Here is a 19,032-nt window from a genome sequence, read left to right as displayed (position 1 = left end):
TACAGGCGTGAGGGAGCCAGGTTTATGTGTGGGCAGCAAGATAGCTCAGCAGGTGAAAGCTCGCACCACTGAGCTTGTCAAGCTGAGTTCCGTCCCCGGGACCCACACGGTGGAGGGCAGAACCGACTCGGGCCTCCACACATACTGTTAGGCACCCCTGTACAAACAAATTGCATTAATTAATTTAGATAAATGATGAAAAACAGACATTTAACTGTTATTTTTCCTTCTAGCATGGATTAGAAGAACAAGGAAGACCCCACCTACTATGGAGGTAAGAATACACGGGAAAATATTCAACTAATGCGGTGTTTTTCAGCTAAGAACATGTACTGCTAAAAATGCAAAAATTCTTGGGAAGAATATAACACAACTCAAAGTATTAATTTTACTCTGTAAGAAATAATTCTCAAGTATTTCAAGTAAAGTAATATGTAATCACAATAAATTAGCATTGCATGGTAATAAAATATTGTATGATAAAAATGCATGCATGTTTTGCTCTTATTTTTTAATTATATTTTTCTTTATCTTGAGAACTTTATACATGCATTCAATGAAATAGGATTATATCAACCTTCCCACTTCTCTAACTACCCCGGGTCCACCTCCAATCATGCCCCTCTCTCAACTTCATGTCTCTTCTCGTTTTTCATCTTTTCTGATCATCTGAGTCCTTTTAGCACTTTTAGTCCTTTTAGTCCTTTTAGACCCATATGTGCATGGATATGGGTCCAGACAGTTGACATAGGAACCTTACCAGTGGAAACAACCTCAGAAAAGAGTGATTCTCCCTCCCTCAGCACTCATCCAGTGCCAGTAGCTTCTCGTTGAGGGGTGGGACCTGGGAAGCCCATCATCCACCCATGCATGGGATTTGGATTTTGGCTGGATTGACCCTTTGTATTAGCACAGCATCCGTGAGTTTGTGAGTGTGATATCTTGGTCATGTCCAAAAGACAGCGTTCTATAGCATATCTCCCATCCTCTGGCTCTTATATTCTTCCTCCTCTTCCATGGCATTCCCTGAAGCTTCGAGTTGAGAGGAAGTGTTGGTAAAATTGTCCGATGTAGGGCTGAGCACTCGGTCTCTTGTGTTCAGTACCTGCAAATTCTGCGTCTTTGCCATAACTGCAGCCACTGTGAAAACAATCTTCTTCCACCAAGGCTGAGGTCTATGAGCATAAATGTGACTATTTTAGAAGGTGGTTTGGCCACATGACTAAAATAAGTACACATTTTATGTAATTTATCAAAAATATAAAGGACATACTTTAACAGGAAAAACAAACCACTTTCTAAGCCACATACCTATAATACTAGCCACTCGAAAGACTGGGGCAGAAGGAAGGCTAGTTTGTGGCCACGCTGAGCCTTGGGGAGACCATTCTTTAAATTTTTAGGTTGTATATATTTGAAGCCTAGCAGTTTGTTATAAACTCAAATACTATAATGTTACTGTTTTCTCTCTTGGCCAACTTAAAAGAATGAAGGGATCAGTCTCTAGTAAGATTCGCAGGGTGCTCTAGCCAGTTGTCTTAGTTAGAGTTTTATTGCTGTGACAATGACCAAGGCAACTCTTATACATAAAATATCTATTTGGGACTGGCTTACAGTTTCCGGGGCCCAGTCCATTGTGATCATGGCGGGAGGCATGACAATATGCAGGAAGACATGGTGCTCATGATCTGAAGGAGGCGGAGACTGTTAGACACTGGGCAGAGCTTGAGCGCAGGGGCCCTCAGGGCTCACCCCCATAGTGACACACTTCCCCCAGCAGGACCACACCTCCTAATCGTGCCATTCCATATGGCCAGGCATTCAAACACAAGAGTCTTTGGGGGCCAAACCTCTCCAAACCACCACACCAGCGGAAGCCTTCCTGACATTGTCCCCTGCTCTACCCACTCCTTAAAGCTCCTGCATCTCGGGTTTAATACTTCTTCCTAGTGCCATCAGCTGACAGGCATACCTACTTATAGTTTATTTCTTCTTAAAGGCTCATTAAAATCCTAGGGTGCAGCTGAATGTGTTTCTCCTCAACTTCTTAACTCACAGACTTAGTCACTCCTATCTTAAGTGCCCTGACCCGGACACCTCAACAGGCCCTTGGAATTTACTGTTAAAATTCATTGTTTCATGTTTGCAGCATCATCAACTAACGGAGCTTGGTTTGTTATTCTGAGGTTGGTTTTTATAGACAACCTTGAGAAGTGAGCTTGGGCTTCCATCCAAAAATTATAGATTAAACTTAGAAAACTGAACATAGTTCCAGGCTGAACATTGCCTGCTCTGTCTGCAAAGAGGTTCATACTCAGTTATAGAATGTCAGTATGGTTCCGCATCTGCTCTCCAGCACAGTACCAGGTAGCTCCAGTTCACAGACTCTTCTGGATTCTACCGAACATTAGAAACCATTAGTAGCAAAGTGTTTAAAAATATTGTTCTTTTCAGACTAACAGAATAGTTGGAAGCATAGTGCAGTTTTCTGTTTGAGAAGTAGTCATGTTTATTGCTAATTATTGACAAAATGCATGGTGATTCAGTAATATGTTTACAGACAGTAAAAAAGAAAGCTACACTATTAGCAGTCTGCCTTCCTTTAATATGTGCTTCATGAAGAGGAAAAAGGAGTTCAAGGAGCAGCGGGGAAAGGTGGTGAAGAGTGCTTGGAGATAGTACTGTTGTCCAGAGGAAAGGTCAGGAACATGTGTAGGAGCACTCACAACTGGACCATGATCTTGACTCCACTGAGAGCTCTAAAGACTCATTTTTGTCCAGGCTGAGGGTTATTTGACTCTGAATTGCATGCATGGTTACAGTGGGAACTCTCAGTTTGGGGAACAGGAGCTTCATTAGTATTCAAATGAAGGGAATTAAGTAAAATCAACACATAATTGCTTCGTGCTTATTTAGCATTGCCTGTTGTGTCCATCTCCCAACTGATGGAGTCTGCCCCATAACAGTGCAAGTGGTTGAGCACTGTATGTTGTTCCCAGTGTCTCTCCGTACCATTCAGGACCTTAACCTTCTGGGTGGAAGAGAAGCTTTCCAGGTGCCGTAAAGGCTTCCGTTTTGGGGGACAGTGTTTATCTGGATTGTCTGCCAGCATTTGTCTCCTGAGTCTCCTCCTCTTGTGTGCTTCCCATTCTGAGGGAATGCCCTCTTGTATGGGGTACGGCAGTTGTATTATGGTCAGTTGCTCCTGGCCTGATTTCTGTTTTTATTCCTTGCCTCTGCTCTGGCCTGTAATATGTCGATTTTGCAGTTTAACATTCAGAGTGGAATATTGCTTCTGAATTCTTGAGGCCTATTTCAATGTTGTCTCCAAGAGACCAATATTTATTGGGTTCTCTGTGCTCAGTATTATTAGGCTCATTTTACAAGTTGCTGAAATGAAATGTCCTAAGTCTGACGTTTTGCATATGTAGCCCTACTTTCCTGTAGACTTAAATTACAGAGATGGAGTAAGTGTTCTCATGAAAAGTAGACAACCCCTTCTTATACCAAATCTCTCATTATTAGGAATGTGATGGAATATTACAGCATGCTCACATACTGGGATCCAGCATCATTACTTAAAAATGACTGATGCAGAACTGAAGTGTGAACATGGGTAAATTTCAAAAAGCATGGAATTGTACAAAAAGGCAAATCACAGAAGATTCCGCTTGGGGTGTCATTGATGTAAACTTGGAAGTAGAGAAAGCTAGTGGGCATTCTTAAATTGGGAAGTGAAACATAGGAGTTCACTTTTACAAGTCTTCTGGAAATGACAGCAACAGGTTGCATTTTAAAAGACAAAGATAACAACTCTGTTTTAGTATCTAGAAAGCACACAGACAAGTGGTAACTGTCAGGAAGGAAAGCCCAGGAGTAAGCCAGCGTAAACAGGGAGCTCAAAACCTTCAGGAGCTGGCAGTGTCCAGAAACTCTGAACATGGGTGACCTGGTGCTAAAAACCAGGAACTGATTTGAAAATTTTTAGATGTGATTTTCTGCCAGCCATTTAGTAGAGGAAACAATAAAGTTAGATGTTGCCATTTTCTTCTAGCATAGTCATCATCAATTCAGGAAAGAGTCATCTCCAGATAACAAAACTTTTGTTCCTATTCTTTAACAGGTTCCATGGTCTGAAAGCATAGCCCCATGAATCACTTGTTAATTATAAGGGGAACTGAACCTTCCTAACAGACAAATCTGGCAGGCAAAACCCTAACCAGATGGTCGAAAGTCTTGCTGAGCCATACAAAACTGAGGTTTTGAGTCCCTCCTTGTCTGAGGCAGAGAATATGGCATCATCCATAAAATAATCTCCCGAAATGCATAACCCTAACTAAGCATGAGGAAATGACCAGAAAATCTAAATTGGGAGACTTTACATCAAACATTAGACCTGTCATGTCAGTGTCATGAACCACTAAGATAGGTAAACCTAACACATCACTATGAAGGATAGTTAGGAATAAATGGTATAGTTGAGGCCTGTGCCATGTATTAAATAATAACATGTATCCATATTAAGTCTGTAGAAAAGGATGCTGCTACATTGTCTTTAAGATAGTGTACACAGGCAGGGTTTCCTTTCCATCTAGCAGGAAACTCCAAGTTCATTTTCGTAAAAGAAAAAAACAGTCCAAGAATTATGGTACAGTTTACTGAACAAATCCAAGGAAAATAGAACATTCTGAAGAGAGAGCAGTTGGACTAGTAGCAAGATGGCTCATCACATACAAGCGAGTTGTATCAACCTGAGTTCAAGTCCCACATCCTAAGATGGAAGAACACTGTCCTCTGACCTCTACACACACCCTGTGGCACATGCACACCCCCCTCCATACACAGAACTATAACAAGAATAATAATAACGATGATGATGATACTGATGACGATAAATAAACTAAAAGTAAGCACAGAGTGCTTAAATGACTATGTGCACACTGAGAGGAGATCCTAATTTTCTCACGGCTTAACTCCTAGAACCCAAACAAACAAGCATGCCCCAGGTAGGAGACTAAAACATACTCTTTCTGAGCAAGCAAGAGCAACCTAACCCCCAGTAAAGGAAACTGAGTTAACCAGCTTCATAATGATAGACCTGCGCAGCAGATTTACATAGATACTCAGCACCTGGGGAGGGGCTAATATGAAAGACAGAAGCCTACATAAATAAGCAAATTACAGGAAAAAGCAACTTGGCTAAAACTAATGACTTAAGAACCTTACTACTGTCCTCAGAGATGTGAAACAAGAACAAAATGCTGTTTAAGAGTCGGACAGTTTTATCATAAAAATAGTTTGGGGAAAATAAAATAAATGCAATTGTTAATGGAAAGATTAGAACCTTACACTGAATGCATTTTCTATAAAGCAGGGCACAGGACAGAGGTGGTTACAGAAAAGGAAACGGCTGGCAAGACTGGAGCTAGCGGCGGTGCTCTCAGTGGGTAGGAAGGTGGGTGGCAGGTGACCGCCTGCATTCTGTACCCAGCATCGTCTGCTAGGCCTGACTGCTGAAAAGCCATTTCAAACATGGGAGGTCTTGCAGTATTATTTTCCACAAACCCTTTGTTAGGAAGCTATGGAAGGCAAACAAAGGCAACAGAACAGGAGACAAGGTTCCAGCCTGGGCAGAGAGTCACTAGAGCGCAAAAGCAGCTAGACCAGATGGTATGGAGGTAAGAAAGAACGGGAGAGGTTTTCCAAATGGGGAGATACGTAGAGAATTTAATATATCAGTTCCTAGCAAATGAGTCTCACCTATAAGTCGGCATGTGGAAAATAGAATTCATTCATTAACTCTAATAGAAACAAAACGTGGGCAGAAAGAGAAGGAATCCTAGTATGCTGTGTAAGTCACTAGTTTAAAAAGTATTCATGCAAAATACTATGAATATTGAATATTGATCTGCAACTGTTGGCTGTTGGGAAACAAGGATGGAGTGACTATTTCCAGTTCTGAGGAGTTAGTGCACAAAAATCTGAAAAAAATGAAGGAGTGATAATACAGTGTCACATGGCTGCTGCAAAATTCCCAAGAGCAGAGCCTGCTTTGTAGCTCTTCGGTAGTTTTTGGATCCTTGGTTTGGCCTGTGCTGTGACTATAAACAGCAGGTGAGCCCTGGGTTAGAGCCATGTGCTATGAGTTCTTTAACTAGGACACTTGAGCTCCTAGCTTTTGTCCCTAGTCTTGGAAACAGCATCCAGAATCAAGTAAAAGGTATAAAGTAGCTGCTTTGAAAGAAAGGGTGATAGTATTTTTCAAGACAAATATTTTTGTGGTATTAGTGCTACACACTTTGACTTAAAAGAAAAAGATTTTGTTTAGCTTTGAAAGACAGGTTCTTGGGCTGGAGAGATGGCTCAGCGGTTTAAGAGCACAGTCTGTTCTTCCAACAGTCCTGAGTTCAATTCCCAGCAACCATGGTGGCTCACAACCAACTATAGTGAGATCTGGTGCCCTCTTCTGGCATGCAGGTATACAGGCTGACAGAACACTGTAGACAAAGTAAATAAATAAATCTTAAAAAAAAATAAATAAATAAAAAGGCAGGGTCTTGCATGGTAGGTAGCCAGGGTTGAACTCTCAATAGTTTTTCTGTCTCAACCTCCTGGCTGCTGGGATTGCAGGGGTGAGTCCCATGTAGTATTACACATGAGGAGCAGCAGACTTCCTCAGCCTGAGCTCTGTGAGCCAAACCATCCTGGAGGAGACTTGGTAGTTACTGCTAAAGCCTCTAAGAAGTTGTAGTGTGGAGGCAGTTGTAGGCAGTATGTCTGATTGCGGTTGTATCCAATAAAACTTTATTTATAGTAGGTCAGTGAAGACTTTGCTAAGTCTGCCACCCATCAGTGGTTTTCAGGCTGTTACCTGAACTGCAGGGCATACAGAAGCTTCCTGTTGTGTGTTCAGGTTCAAGAGCTTTAAGGAAATCAATTTTCATATTGGCTCGGTATGTGAAGTCACACACACACTCTCTTCCTAAGAACTCCCGGCCTGCTGGTTATCATCTGTCCCGTTACTATTAAAAGTGTCAACTTTTTAAAAGGTAATGCTGTCCTTTCTCCATGCTGCACCTGACCTTGCTTTGGGGCTTAAAAATCTCCAGGCATCACAGAGACCACTAAAGAAGGAATCTCACCTGAGGGACAATCCCTCAAGAGCTAAACAAAGACAAAGCTTCAGTAAAAATGATCAGAGCAGCAAGACATTGTTTTTATCCAGGCCACAAACTTGTAGCCCGTCTCCAAGACAAGAGCTTCTCTGTCCATCTAGCTAGCTAGCCTTCCACTTAGCATCCTAAAGTTAAAATTCAGAAGTGCAAACGTTGTCATGGGGACGCATAATAACACACTTATTTGAATTTTAAAATTAAACCAGACTTTTTCTGACAGAGTAAGTCAGATTTGGCTGATTGGGCTTGACAATCAGGACTAGCTTTGCCAATTAAGTTGTATGGTTATATTTTCCATAAATTGAACAAGCTAAACTGAAACTCTTGAGGCTTTAAAACATATTTAAGGCCTGCATTTGGTGTGCAATCACTACCAACTCGGGCTTTGCTATTGATTATACCCGCTGAAAGGTGATGTTCTTTGAAAAGTCTTGGGACATCAGAGTGCTGCTGCTGTCTATGGATGTGGAGATGAAGTGAAATCATTAAAACATGCATGAAAATGACAGGCAGGAAATTTGAGGCAGTTGTTGCTGGAGGAGAATGTAGGAGAGGCCTTTCGGGGCCTGTATCATATCAGCAAGTTTTAATCCATCCCATTTGATAGTAGACACATAGGACTGTATTCTTAGCTGTATTATTTTTATTCATGAAGTGTTCTGTTTAAAAAGAATCCCACGAGGGCTGCACTTACAGCCCAGGTAGTAGAACGTTGCAGGCATGGCCAGGATTCAGTTCCCAGCACTGCGTAAGCCAGGCAAGGGGACATCCTGTCATCCCAGTGCTCTGAAATTGAAAGGACCCAAGATCATCCTCAGCCACATAATAAGATTGAGACCCTGCCACAATAAGGTAAATAAACAAAACAACAACTTGCAATCATATTTTAAGAGATCAGTTTGAATCTCTGGTACAAAAATAAGACATTCTTTTTAAAATATAGTTAATATTTATTTATTTATATAGTATTCTGCCTGTGTGCCAGAGGAGGGCACCAGATCTCATTTTAGATGGTTATGAAGCACCATGTGGTTGCTGGGAATTGAACTCAGGACCTCTGGAGGAGTAACCAGTACTCTTAACTTCTGAGCCATCCCTCCAGCCCCCTTTTATAATTTTTTTATTTATTACAATTCATTCACTTTGTATCCTAGCTGTAGGCTCCTCCCTCATCCCCTCCCAATCCTGCCCGCCCTCCCTCTTCTCCTCCCACGCCCCTTCCCAGTCCACAATAGGGGAGGTCTTCTCCCCTTCCATCTGTCCCTAGCCTATCAAGTCTCATCAGGACTGGCTGCATTGTCTTCCTCTGTGGCCTGGTAAGGCTGCTTCCCTCTCAGGGAGGTGATCAAAGAGCTAGCCACTGAGTTCATGTCAGAGACAGTCCCTGTTCCCATTACTAGGGAACCCACTTGGATACTGAGCTGCCATTGGGCTACATCTGTACAGGGGTTTTAGGTTATCTCCATGCATGGTCTTTGGTTGGAGTATCCAGTCTCAGAAAAGACCCCTGTGCCAGAATTTTTGGTTCTGTTGCTCCAGTCCCCTCCAGGTCTTTTATCTCCCCTTTATTTCATAGGATTCCCTGCACTCTACCCAAAGTTTGGTTATGAGTCTCAGCATTGCTTTGATACACTGCTGGGTAGAGTCTTTCAGAGGCCCACTGTGGATAGGCTCCTGTCTTGTTGCTTGTTTTTACCTTCTTCCAATGTCTATCCCATATGCCTTTCTGAATGAGGATTAAACATCTTACCCAGGATCCTCCTTGCTTAGCTTCTTTAGATGTACGGATTTTAGTATTTTATATTATATGTCTAATTTCCACTTACAAATGAGTATATTCCATGTGTGTCTTTCTGCTTCTGGGATACCTCACTCAGGTTGATCTTCTCTAGTTCCCAACATTTACCTGCAAATATCATGATCTCCTTGTTTTTAGTTGCTGACTAGTATTCCATTGTATAAATGAACCACAATTTTTGTATCCATTTCTCAGTTGAGGGACATCTGGGTTGTTTCCAGATTCTGGCTATTACTAATAAAGCTGCTACGGACATGGTTGAACATATGTTGTATACCTGAGCATATTTTGGATGTATGCCGAGGAGAGGTATAGCTGGATCTTGAGGTAGCACTATTCCTAATTGTCTGAGAAAGCACCAGATTGATTTCCAAAGTGGTTGTAGAAGTTTACATTCCCACAAGCAAGGATGAGTGTTCCCCTTTCTCCACATCCTCTCCAGCATGTGTTGTCACTTGAGTTCTTGATCTTAGCCATTCTGATGGGTGTAAGGTGAACTCTCAGAGTCATTTTAATTTGCATTTCCTTGATGACTAAGGATATTGAGCATTTCTTTAAGTGTTTTCCTCCATTCCATATTCCTCTATTGAGAATTCTCTGTTTAGCTCTGTACCCCATTTTTTAATTGGATTACTTGATTTGTTGCTGTTTAACTGCTTGAGTTCTTTATATATTCTGGATATTAGCCCCCTGTCAGAAACAGGGTTGTTGAAGATCCTTTCCCAATCTGTAGGCTATCATTTTGTTCTGGTGACAGTGTCCTTTGGTTTACAGAAACTTTTCATTTTCATGAGGTCCCATTTATTGATTATTGATCTTAGAGCCTGTGCTGTTGGTGTTCTGTTAAGGAAATTGTCTCCTGTGCCAATGAGTTCAAGGCTCTTCCCCACTTTTTTTTCTAACAGGTTCAGTGTGTCTGGTTTTATATTGAGGTCTTTGATCCACTTGGACTTTAGTTTTATTCAGGGTGATAAGTATGGATCTATTTTCATTTTTCTGCATGTAGATATCCAGTTAGACCAGCACCATTTGTTGAAGATGCTATCTTTTTTCCATTGTATGGTTTTGGCATCTTTGTCAAAAATCAGGTGTCCAAAAATGTGTGGATTTATTTCTGGGTCTTCTGTTCGATTCCGTTGACCGGCCAGCCAGTTTCTATGCCAATACAATGCAGTTTTTATTACTGTACTTCTATAGTACAGCTTTAGATCAGGGATGGCGATACCTCCAGAAAATCTTTTATTGTAGAGGACTGTTTGTGGCAATTCTGGGTTTCTTGTTAATTCCATATGAAATTGAGAATTTTTCTTTCAAGGTCTGTAAAGAATTGTGTTGGTAATTTGATGGGAATTCCATTGAATCTGTAGATTATTTTTGGTAAGATGGCCATTTTTACTATGTTAATCCTGCCAAGCCATGAGCATGGGAGATCTTTCCAGCTTCTGATATCTTCTATTTCTTTCTTCAGAGACTTCATATTTTTTTCCTACAAGTCTTTGACTTGCTTGGTTAGAGTTACACCATGCTACTTTATGTCCTTTGTGGCTATTGTGAAGGGTGTTGTTTCCCCAATTTCTTTCTCAGCCCATTTGTCTTCTGTATACAGGAAGGCTACTATTTTTTTGAGTTAATTTTGTATGCAGCCACTTTGCTGAAGGTATTTATCAGCTGTAGGAGTCCCCTGGTAGCATTTTTGGGGTCACTCATGTACACTATTATATCATCTGCATATAGTGATACTTTGACTTCTTCCTTTCCAAACTAAATCTCCTTCCTCTCTTTTAATTGTCTTATTGCTCTAGTAAGAAGAGATATGACAGAGCTTACAGCCTTGTTTTGTCCCTGATTTCAGTGGGATTGATTTAAGTTTCTCTACATTTAGTTTGATGTTGGCTATAGGCTTGCTGTATATTGTCTTTACTATGTTTAGGTATGTGCCTTATATCCCTGATCTCTCCAGGACTTTAAAGATAAATGAATGTTCGATTTTATCAAATGCTTTTTCAGATTATCATGTTTTTTTTTTTTCTTTCAGTTTTTTTTTTTTTTATATGGTGGATCACATTGATGGATTTCTGTATATTGAACTACCCCTGCATACCTGGGATGAAGCCTACTTGGTCATAGTGAATGATATCTTTGATGTGTTCTTGGATTTGGTTTGAGAGTAATTTGTTAGTATTTTTTCATCAATGTTTATCAGGGTTATTGGCCTGAAATTCTCTTTCTTTGTTGGTTCTCAGTATCATGGTGACTGTAATTTCATAGAGTGAGTTTGGTAGTGTTCCTTCTGTTTCTATTTTGTGGAATAGGTTGAAGAGTATTGGTGTCAGCTCTTTTTTGAAGGTCTGGTAAAATTCTGCACTGAAACCATCTAGTCCTGAGCTTATTTTGGATGGGAGACTTTTGATTACAGCTTCTATTTCCTTAGGGCATATAGAACTCTTTAATTTATTTACCTGATCTTGATTCAGCTTTGATAAGTGGAGTCCATCAAGAAAATTTTCCATTGTATTTATATTTTCAAATTTTGTGGCTTATAGGTTTTTGAACTAAGACCTAATGATTGTTTGGTTTTCCTCAGTGTCTGTTGTTATTCCCCCTTTTCATTTCTGATTTTGTTGATTTGGATAGTGTCTGTCTGCCTTTTAGTTAGTTTGGCTAAGGGTTTGTCTATCTTGTTGATTTTTTTTTTTCAAAGAACCAGCTCTTGGTTCCATTGATTCTTTGAATTGTTTTGTGTCTAATTTATTGATTTCAGCCCTGAGTTTGATTATTTCCATCTGTCTACTACTCTTGGGAGTGTCTGATTCTTTTTTTTTCTAAGACTTTCAGGTGAGTTGTTAAGTTGCTTGAATGAGATATTTCAAATTTCTTCTTGAAGGCACTTAGTGCTATGAACTTTCCTCTTAGCACTGCTTTTATTGTGTTCCATAAGTTTGGGTATGTTGTGCCTTCATTTTCAATAAATTCTAGGAAGTCTTTAATTTTTTTTTCTTTATCTCTTCCCTGACCCAACTGTCATTGAGTAACTAGTTGTTCAGTTTCCATGTGTGTAGGCTCTTTGCTATTTCTGTTGTTGAGAGCTAGCTTTAGTCCATAGTGGTCAGATAGGATACAAGGATTACTTCAATCTTCTTGTATCTGTTGAGGCTTGCTTTATGACCAACTGTATGGTCTATTTTGGAGACGGTTCCATGAGGTACTGAGAAGAAGGTAAATTATTTTGTTTTTGGGTGAAAGGCTCTGTAGATGTCTGTTAGGTCCATTTTATTCATTACCTGTTAGAGTCATTGTTTCTTTGTTTAGTTTCTGTTTTGTTGGCCTGTTCTTTGTTGAGAGTGGGTGAGGGGTTGATGTCTCCCACTATTAATGTGTGGGGATCTATGTGTGGTTTAAGTTTTATTAATGTTTCTTTTACAAATGTGGGTGTCCTTGAATTTGGGGCATAGATGTTCAGAATTGTGATGTCTTGGTGAAATTTTCCTTTAATAAATATGAAGTGACCTTCCCCATCTCTTTTGATTAATTTTGGTTGAAAGTCTATTTTATCAGATATTAGAATGGCTACTCTTGCTTGCTTCTTGGGCCCATTTGCTTGGAAAACTGTCTTCCAGGCCTTTACTCTCAGGGAATGTCTATCTTTGTGACTTAGGTGAGTTTCTTATATACAACAAATTGTTGGATCTTATTTACGCATCCATTCTGTTAGTCAGTGTCTTTTTATTGGAGATTTGAGTCCATTGATGTTGATAGATCCTTTGATTTTGCTGTTGGTTGTGGTAGTATGTTTGTGAGCCTTACTACTTTTCATTTTGCTATAGTGAGGTTATTTATTGCCTGTGTTTTTCTGAATGTAGTTAGCTTTCTTGGGTTGTATTTTTCCTTCTAGTATCTTCTGTAACGGTGGATTTGTGTGTAGGTATTGTTGAAATTTGTTTTGTCATTGAATATCTTGTTTTCTCCATCTATAATGACTGAGAGTTTTGCTGGGTATAGTAGCCTGGGCTGACACCTGTGTTCTCTTGGCGTCTGCATGATAAGCCCTTCTGGCTTTCATAGTCTCTGTTGAGAAGTCAGGTATGATTCTGATGGGTTTACCCTTATATGTTACTTGGCCTTTTTCCCTTGCAGCTTTTAGTACTTTTTCTTTGTTCTGTATACGTACTGTTTTGATTATTATATGGCAGAAGGATTTTCTTTTCTGTTCTAATTTATCAGGTGTTCTGTAAGCCTCTTGTATGCTTATTGGCCTCTCTAAGTTGGAGAAATTTTCTTCTATGATTTTGTTGAAAACATTTTCTGGGGCTTGTAGATGGGAATCTTCCTTTTCCTCTATTCCTATTATTCTTGGGTTTTGACTTTTCATGTTGTCTTGGATTTCTTGGATGGTTTGTGTCAAGAATTTTTTACATTTAACATTTTCTTTGACAGATACATCGATTTCTTCCTCTTCCACACTTGAGATTCTTTCTTCCATCTCTTGTAGTCTGTTGGTTATGTGTACCTGTGTAGTTCCTGTTTTCTTCCCTAAGTTCTTCCTCTCCATGTTTTCCTCCATTTTTGTTTTCTTTAATTTTTCCAAGTCTATCTTCAGATCTTGAACCGTTTTGTTGATTTCCTTCAGCTGTCTGACTATATTTTCCTGTTTTTCCTTCATTTTCTTCACCTGTTCATTTGAACATTCTTCTGTTTCTTTTATTTCTTTCAGTGATTTAATTTTTTCCTCTCTGATGGCCAGAAACTGTTCAGCTGCATATTATGGATAGCCATACTCTGTTTAACTTTATCTTCCTCTGTTTCTTCACAGATGGCCATAATCTTTTTGTCTTTATCTTCCTCTATTTCTTTATCGATGCCCTAATCTGTTTGACTTTATCATCTTCTATTTCTTTACAGATGGCTATAACCTGTTTGACTTTATCTTTCTCTCTTTTTTATGCATTTTATTCGTTTCCCCCATTATCCTCTTCATAAGCATAGATGTAAGGTCATCTTGAATTTCATTTATGTTATGGTGTCCAGAGCTACTTGCCCCTGTATACCTGGGTTCTGGAGATGCCATATTGCTTTGGCTTTTGTTGGTTGTGCTTTTACACTGACCTCTACCCATCTGGCTGTTTCAGGTGTTGTTTAGTTAGTTTCTGGTGCCTGCTAGAATTCTAGGCGTGGAGAATCTCCTTGGCACAAAAATGCTTGTTCCTGAAGGAGGCCTCCTCAGATTTTTTGGTATGGTCACCGAATGGCTTGTGCTTCTCAGGAATTGCCACAGCCCTCAGGTGTATGGATGTGTATGTTAACTGTGGTTGTTGGTAGTCAAGAGGGCTCTCCTCTCACTAGGAGAAATCCTGAAGACAGCTGCCCTACCGCTGGGTTTCTTGCTCTGAAATTAGTGAGCTGCTGCTGCCGCTGCTCTTACACTGTCTTTGCTGGGCACAGCCCTCTTGAAGAATCAGGGAGCCCTGCAGTTTGGTCAGTTTAGCTAGAGAGATAGGTTGTGCCTTGGAGCAGTGTCTGGTGACTGATCCTATGGATCTCAGGCTTGTGTAGGTCTGAGGTTGGAGTTCTGTGCCCCAGAACCCAAGCAGTAATCAGTGGCAGATGAGCGCAGCACTCAGGTGTGTGGCAGGTTAGAGCCTAGAACCTATGGGAGCCCAGAAACTTTTCCAGAGCTGGATGTCCTGAGGTTGGACCTGATGTTTCCCCACCGTGGGGTGTCTTCCCGATAGGGAGACCCAGTCTGTGGTGTTTGGGGGTCCACAGTTGAGTCTGGGATGGTGAGTAGAGCACACAGGTGCGGGTGAGTGTCTCCAAACTGGGGACTGGGCACCGTCAGGAACCCAGGGAACTTTTCTCGAGGACTTTTCCAGGTGGGGTGAGGGGAGGTCAGTTGAGTGCCCTGAGGTCAGACAGACCTGATGTTTCCCTCACCATGGGGTTTCCACCCACCAGGGAAACCTGGTCTCTGGTGCCCTGAGGCCCACAGTTCTGTCTGGAACAGTGAGTCCGGCATGCAGGTGTGTGGCTCTGGGCCCTGGACCTTTTCCAGGGATTGTCTGGGTGACCTAATGTTTGTCCCGATTGCTTCCTTCGCTGTGGGGTTTGCTCTCAACTGGAAATCTGTCTCTGTTGTTGTGGGGCCCACAGTTCAGTCTGGAATAGTGATCAGAGCATGCAGGCTTGTGGCTGTGGGCTGGCTACTGAGCACCTGCCGGGACCAGGGAACTCTTCCAGGTGCCCTGAGAATGGACCTGATTGCTTTCCAGACCGTGGGGTTTCCTCTCACCTGGGAAACACAATCGCTGTTGTTTTAGGGCTGAGAGCTTGGTCTGTTGAGTGCAGTCACTGCTATTCTGCTCATCAGACACAGTGCCCTCTCGGCACCACCGTCTTGGATCTAGGACTTAATTTTTAAAATTCCTTCTAAATGTTGTCACACTTAGTTAGGTTGATTGTTACCATCAATACCTCACATGAACTGAGAAGTTAACATACTCTTCTCTGTGTACTTCCTTAGTACACACCGTCCTGGTCAAAATGCACTTGACATAATAGTGTTATATACGGTATCTAATTTTAGTATCTTTTCGCCTGTGAAACTGGCCCAATACGATAAAGCCGCAAAGAAAATCTACTTGCGTGTTACCTTTAGAGACTGGGTCTCAACACAGCTTTCAGAGGCGTGCTGTGTGTTCCTTGACAAGTGTCCTGGGATCCTGTGCTTGCCAGGCCCAGCACCATGCTCAGCACCACGTTCTTCATTCAGCTCCTGCCATTTCCATCGCCCCAGAAAAAGACGTGGCTGACACAGTTTGCCACCGTCACAAGAGACAGTCATTGGACAGTTGTTCACCATACCTAGCTCATCTCTCCCTGTCTCTGATCACGCGCAAAGGTCAGGGCTGGCTCCCATAGCAATGCTGCAGCCCAGCAGTGTAGGCCTTCCAGCCTAACTGCGGTGTTCTGTCCTTTTATCTTATTTTAATGTTAGTAATAAAAGTAATGTTACTTTTAAAAGACAGAAATAACAGATTACCCCAAACCTTCTGGCTGGTCCCACAACTCTCAGTTTTAACAAGTTAATTCACTCACGAGTATTGGCAGTTTGTTGCTGGCAGTCCTTGCCCTTGTGTTGTGCTCTTAACTAAACTACCACAATAAATGAAAACACACACACATGCCAGCACACAGATATATCACTGGAGAGGCCATGTCTCCCTATGCCTTTTTTTGGTGTTGACCTCCAGCCCTGTGAAAACAGAAAGAATATAAAATTCACCTTGCTTTTTAGAGAGCCCTCTTACAAGGTGAAAATGAATCCTGGGAACATTTTGAGCTTCAAGCCTGGGTCAGTGTTCTTCACGGCTAAGGCCATCTGCCTCTTGTCTGCAAGTGTGTATTCACTAATTGTTCAAGAGCTATTTGTTCACATTTCATATGATCCTCCCCCTTTGCATTTTTGTTCTTTTAAGATTTTATGTATGAGTGCTCTGTCTCTCTGTACACCTGCATGCCAGAAGAGGGCATGTGATCACAGTGTAGATGGTTGTGAGCCACCATGTGGGTGCTGGCATTGAGCTCAGGACCTCTGGACAAGCAACCACTGCTCTTAACCCCAGAGCCATCTCTCCAACCCACCTCCTCCTTTTCAAATCACTGATTTTAGAGTGTTGCTAAGAAGCATCCTGTCGATTTTAAGGCTCTCACTTTTTCTCTGTTTGGAGAGCTGCTCCCACATCTGCCTGTGTAAGCAGAGCTATACATTTTCTTCTTAGCACAGTTTTCCATCAATTTTGACCTTCATCTGTCTTTTAAGGAACAGAATATAAAAGGGTTTTTAAATAAGTTGTAAGTAAGGTGCTGTTATTTGTTATTTTTAGACTTATTCCTGCTCTGCATCAAAACGTACTAAGTATATATTAAATAGTTCTGAATAGGTAACCTAAGCCATATCAACAGTTACTAAGATGAGTCTCACTTAGGTTTGAAAGCCTTAGGTCCAGATTGGGAAAGGTTGATGGAGTTAAAACGGAGATAATGTCTCTAAATCCACACTTTTCTTGTTATTTCATCAAATATCCTGACTTTTGCTACTCATTCCCTCAATTCTAGAAAGGTAATGATTTTGTACAATCTAAATTAAAGAAAAGCATGACTGATAATCACTTACGTGTGATCTAAGCTTTCATGGGAAAAATACATTGATTCGCATTGGTGAGGCACCTTCTAGAATGCCAAGGCATAGCTGATCATCACAGATTGTATCATACTGTTAGGCATGCTTGATCTATTCTCAAAGGTGGATCCCAGTTGTGATAAAATGGTAAGCCTATGATAACCCTATAGTGATAAGAACTAGGAGTTTTATGTACTGTTTTTTATATCTCTATTGTGTTCCTGTGTCCAAGCATACTCCATTCCCTTCTCTATCCTAATGTCACTGTGATGTTTTTTTTTTTTTTTTTTTTTTAACTAGCAAACAGATGTGCTATCTAGAACAGTTCTCAGCCCCTGTGACACATGAGTAGGTGGTGAAATGAAATTACTGGGTTGCAAAAAAATTTTTTTAATGAAATAGGAGGGACATGTTGTAGAAAATAGAAGCCGACAGCAGCACCCTAAGAATAACTCAGTCATGTGCATGTGTGTTTGTGTATACAAATGGCCCCAGATGTTATATCAAACTCTAATGACCAGCTAGACTTTTACTCTGGTCCTCAGGTGTTTGGTTAAAATTCTGTCTAGTCTAGATTTTGGCACCCGGTTTTACCTTAAATGATATTACTGTAAGACTGAAACCCTGAGGGTGCCAGTCTAAGATGCAGGTATAGCAAGGGGGTTCCAAAAAGGACCTCAGAGCACAGGAAATATCCCCAGGAATTGGCAGGTGTGATTGCATGTGATTCAGAAGATCCAGGACTGTAGAGAAGACAATTGGTAGCATGCAAAGATAGCCTGCAGCATGGGAAGTAATCCCTGCCAGTGCTCTACCTGATGGAGGACTGATCAGTCTCCAGAATATATAAAGAATTAGGAGAGCCAAATCATCCAGTTAGCAAATGGGCAAGTGGATTGAACAGCTACTTCTCAAAGGAAGAGATACAAGTGACTAATAAATATTTGGGATAATGTTCAATGTTTACCCTCAAGGAACTGTAAATTAAAACTGTGTTGGGATTCCATCTCACACCAGTAAGAATCATGAAGAAAACAAACAATAAATGTTGACAAGGATTTGCGAAATGGGAACTCCGATGCAGTGATGGTGGGAGCAGAAACCGGGGCAGCCATTGTGGGAATGAGTTTGGAAGTGACTCAAAAAAAAAACAAAAACCTGGAAGAGAACTAGCGTGCAACCGGAAGGACTCCAAGCCAGCATAAAGCAGATGTACATCTGTGTTTACTGCCGGCTGTTCATGGTAGCCAAGATGTGGAACTAGCTGAGATGCTGCTCATCAACACACGAGAGGATAAAGCAAGGGTGGCATGCACACACAGTCGCATTTTATTCAGCGACAAGGAAGGATGAAATAATGTCATTTGCAGGAAAATTAACTGATTGAAGAGCATCATATCAGTGAAATGAGCCACCATACAGTACCTCAAAGTAGAGCAGGAACTAAGAGGAGGGAGGAATTATAAGAGACAGTTATAAGGCAAAAGAAAGACAAAAATGCCACATTTTTCTCTGTGCACAGAATGTACATTTAAGTATACACACACAAACAACAAGGAAGCAGAAGGTAAATTATTTCAAGGGTTGGGGGCAGGAAAGGGATTGGAGGGGCAATGGGTGATAAATAAGAGCAAGGTACAAGTGTACATTTGTGTGTATGTGTGTGAAAAATCTCATTATGAAACCAAATATTTTATAGACTATAACAATTTTTATAAATTAGAATTTGAATAAAAGGAAATACCCTACAGTGTGTGGGTGGGCCTCATCTAATCAGATACAGACCTCAAGAGGAGAAGTACTGGTACTACTGACTGTGTCGGTACTGCGCCTGTATGAAGCACTGCTCCTGTGTGAGGTGTTGGGACTGCTCCTGTGTGAGG

At 41.0% G+C, this 19,032-nt stretch overlaps 1 protein-coding gene across 1 annotated transcript in view; it reads left to right on the top strand.

The window, feature by feature from the left end:
* Positions 1 to 19,032, top strand: part of Ndufaf2 (NADH:ubiquinone oxidoreductase complex assembly factor 2) — a 117,257-nt gene that overhangs the window by 75,858 nt on the left and 22,367 nt on the right. The window contains exon 3 of the mRNA XM_055601916.1: positions 234 to 274. Within this exon, the coding sequence (XP_055457891.1) occupies positions 234 to 274 (41 nt within the window). The remainder of the gene's footprint in view (positions 1 to 233; positions 275 to 19,032) is intronic.

Source organism: Psammomys obesus, unplaced genomic scaffold, assembly GCF_907164565.1.
Source record: "Psammomys obesus unplaced genomic scaffold, mPsaObe1.curated_primary_1811, whole genome shotgun sequence".
Classification (NCBI taxonomy): Eukaryota; Metazoa; Chordata; class Mammalia; order Rodentia; family Muridae; genus Psammomys; species Psammomys obesus.
This window is presented reverse-complemented; position numbering and strand designations above follow the sequence as displayed.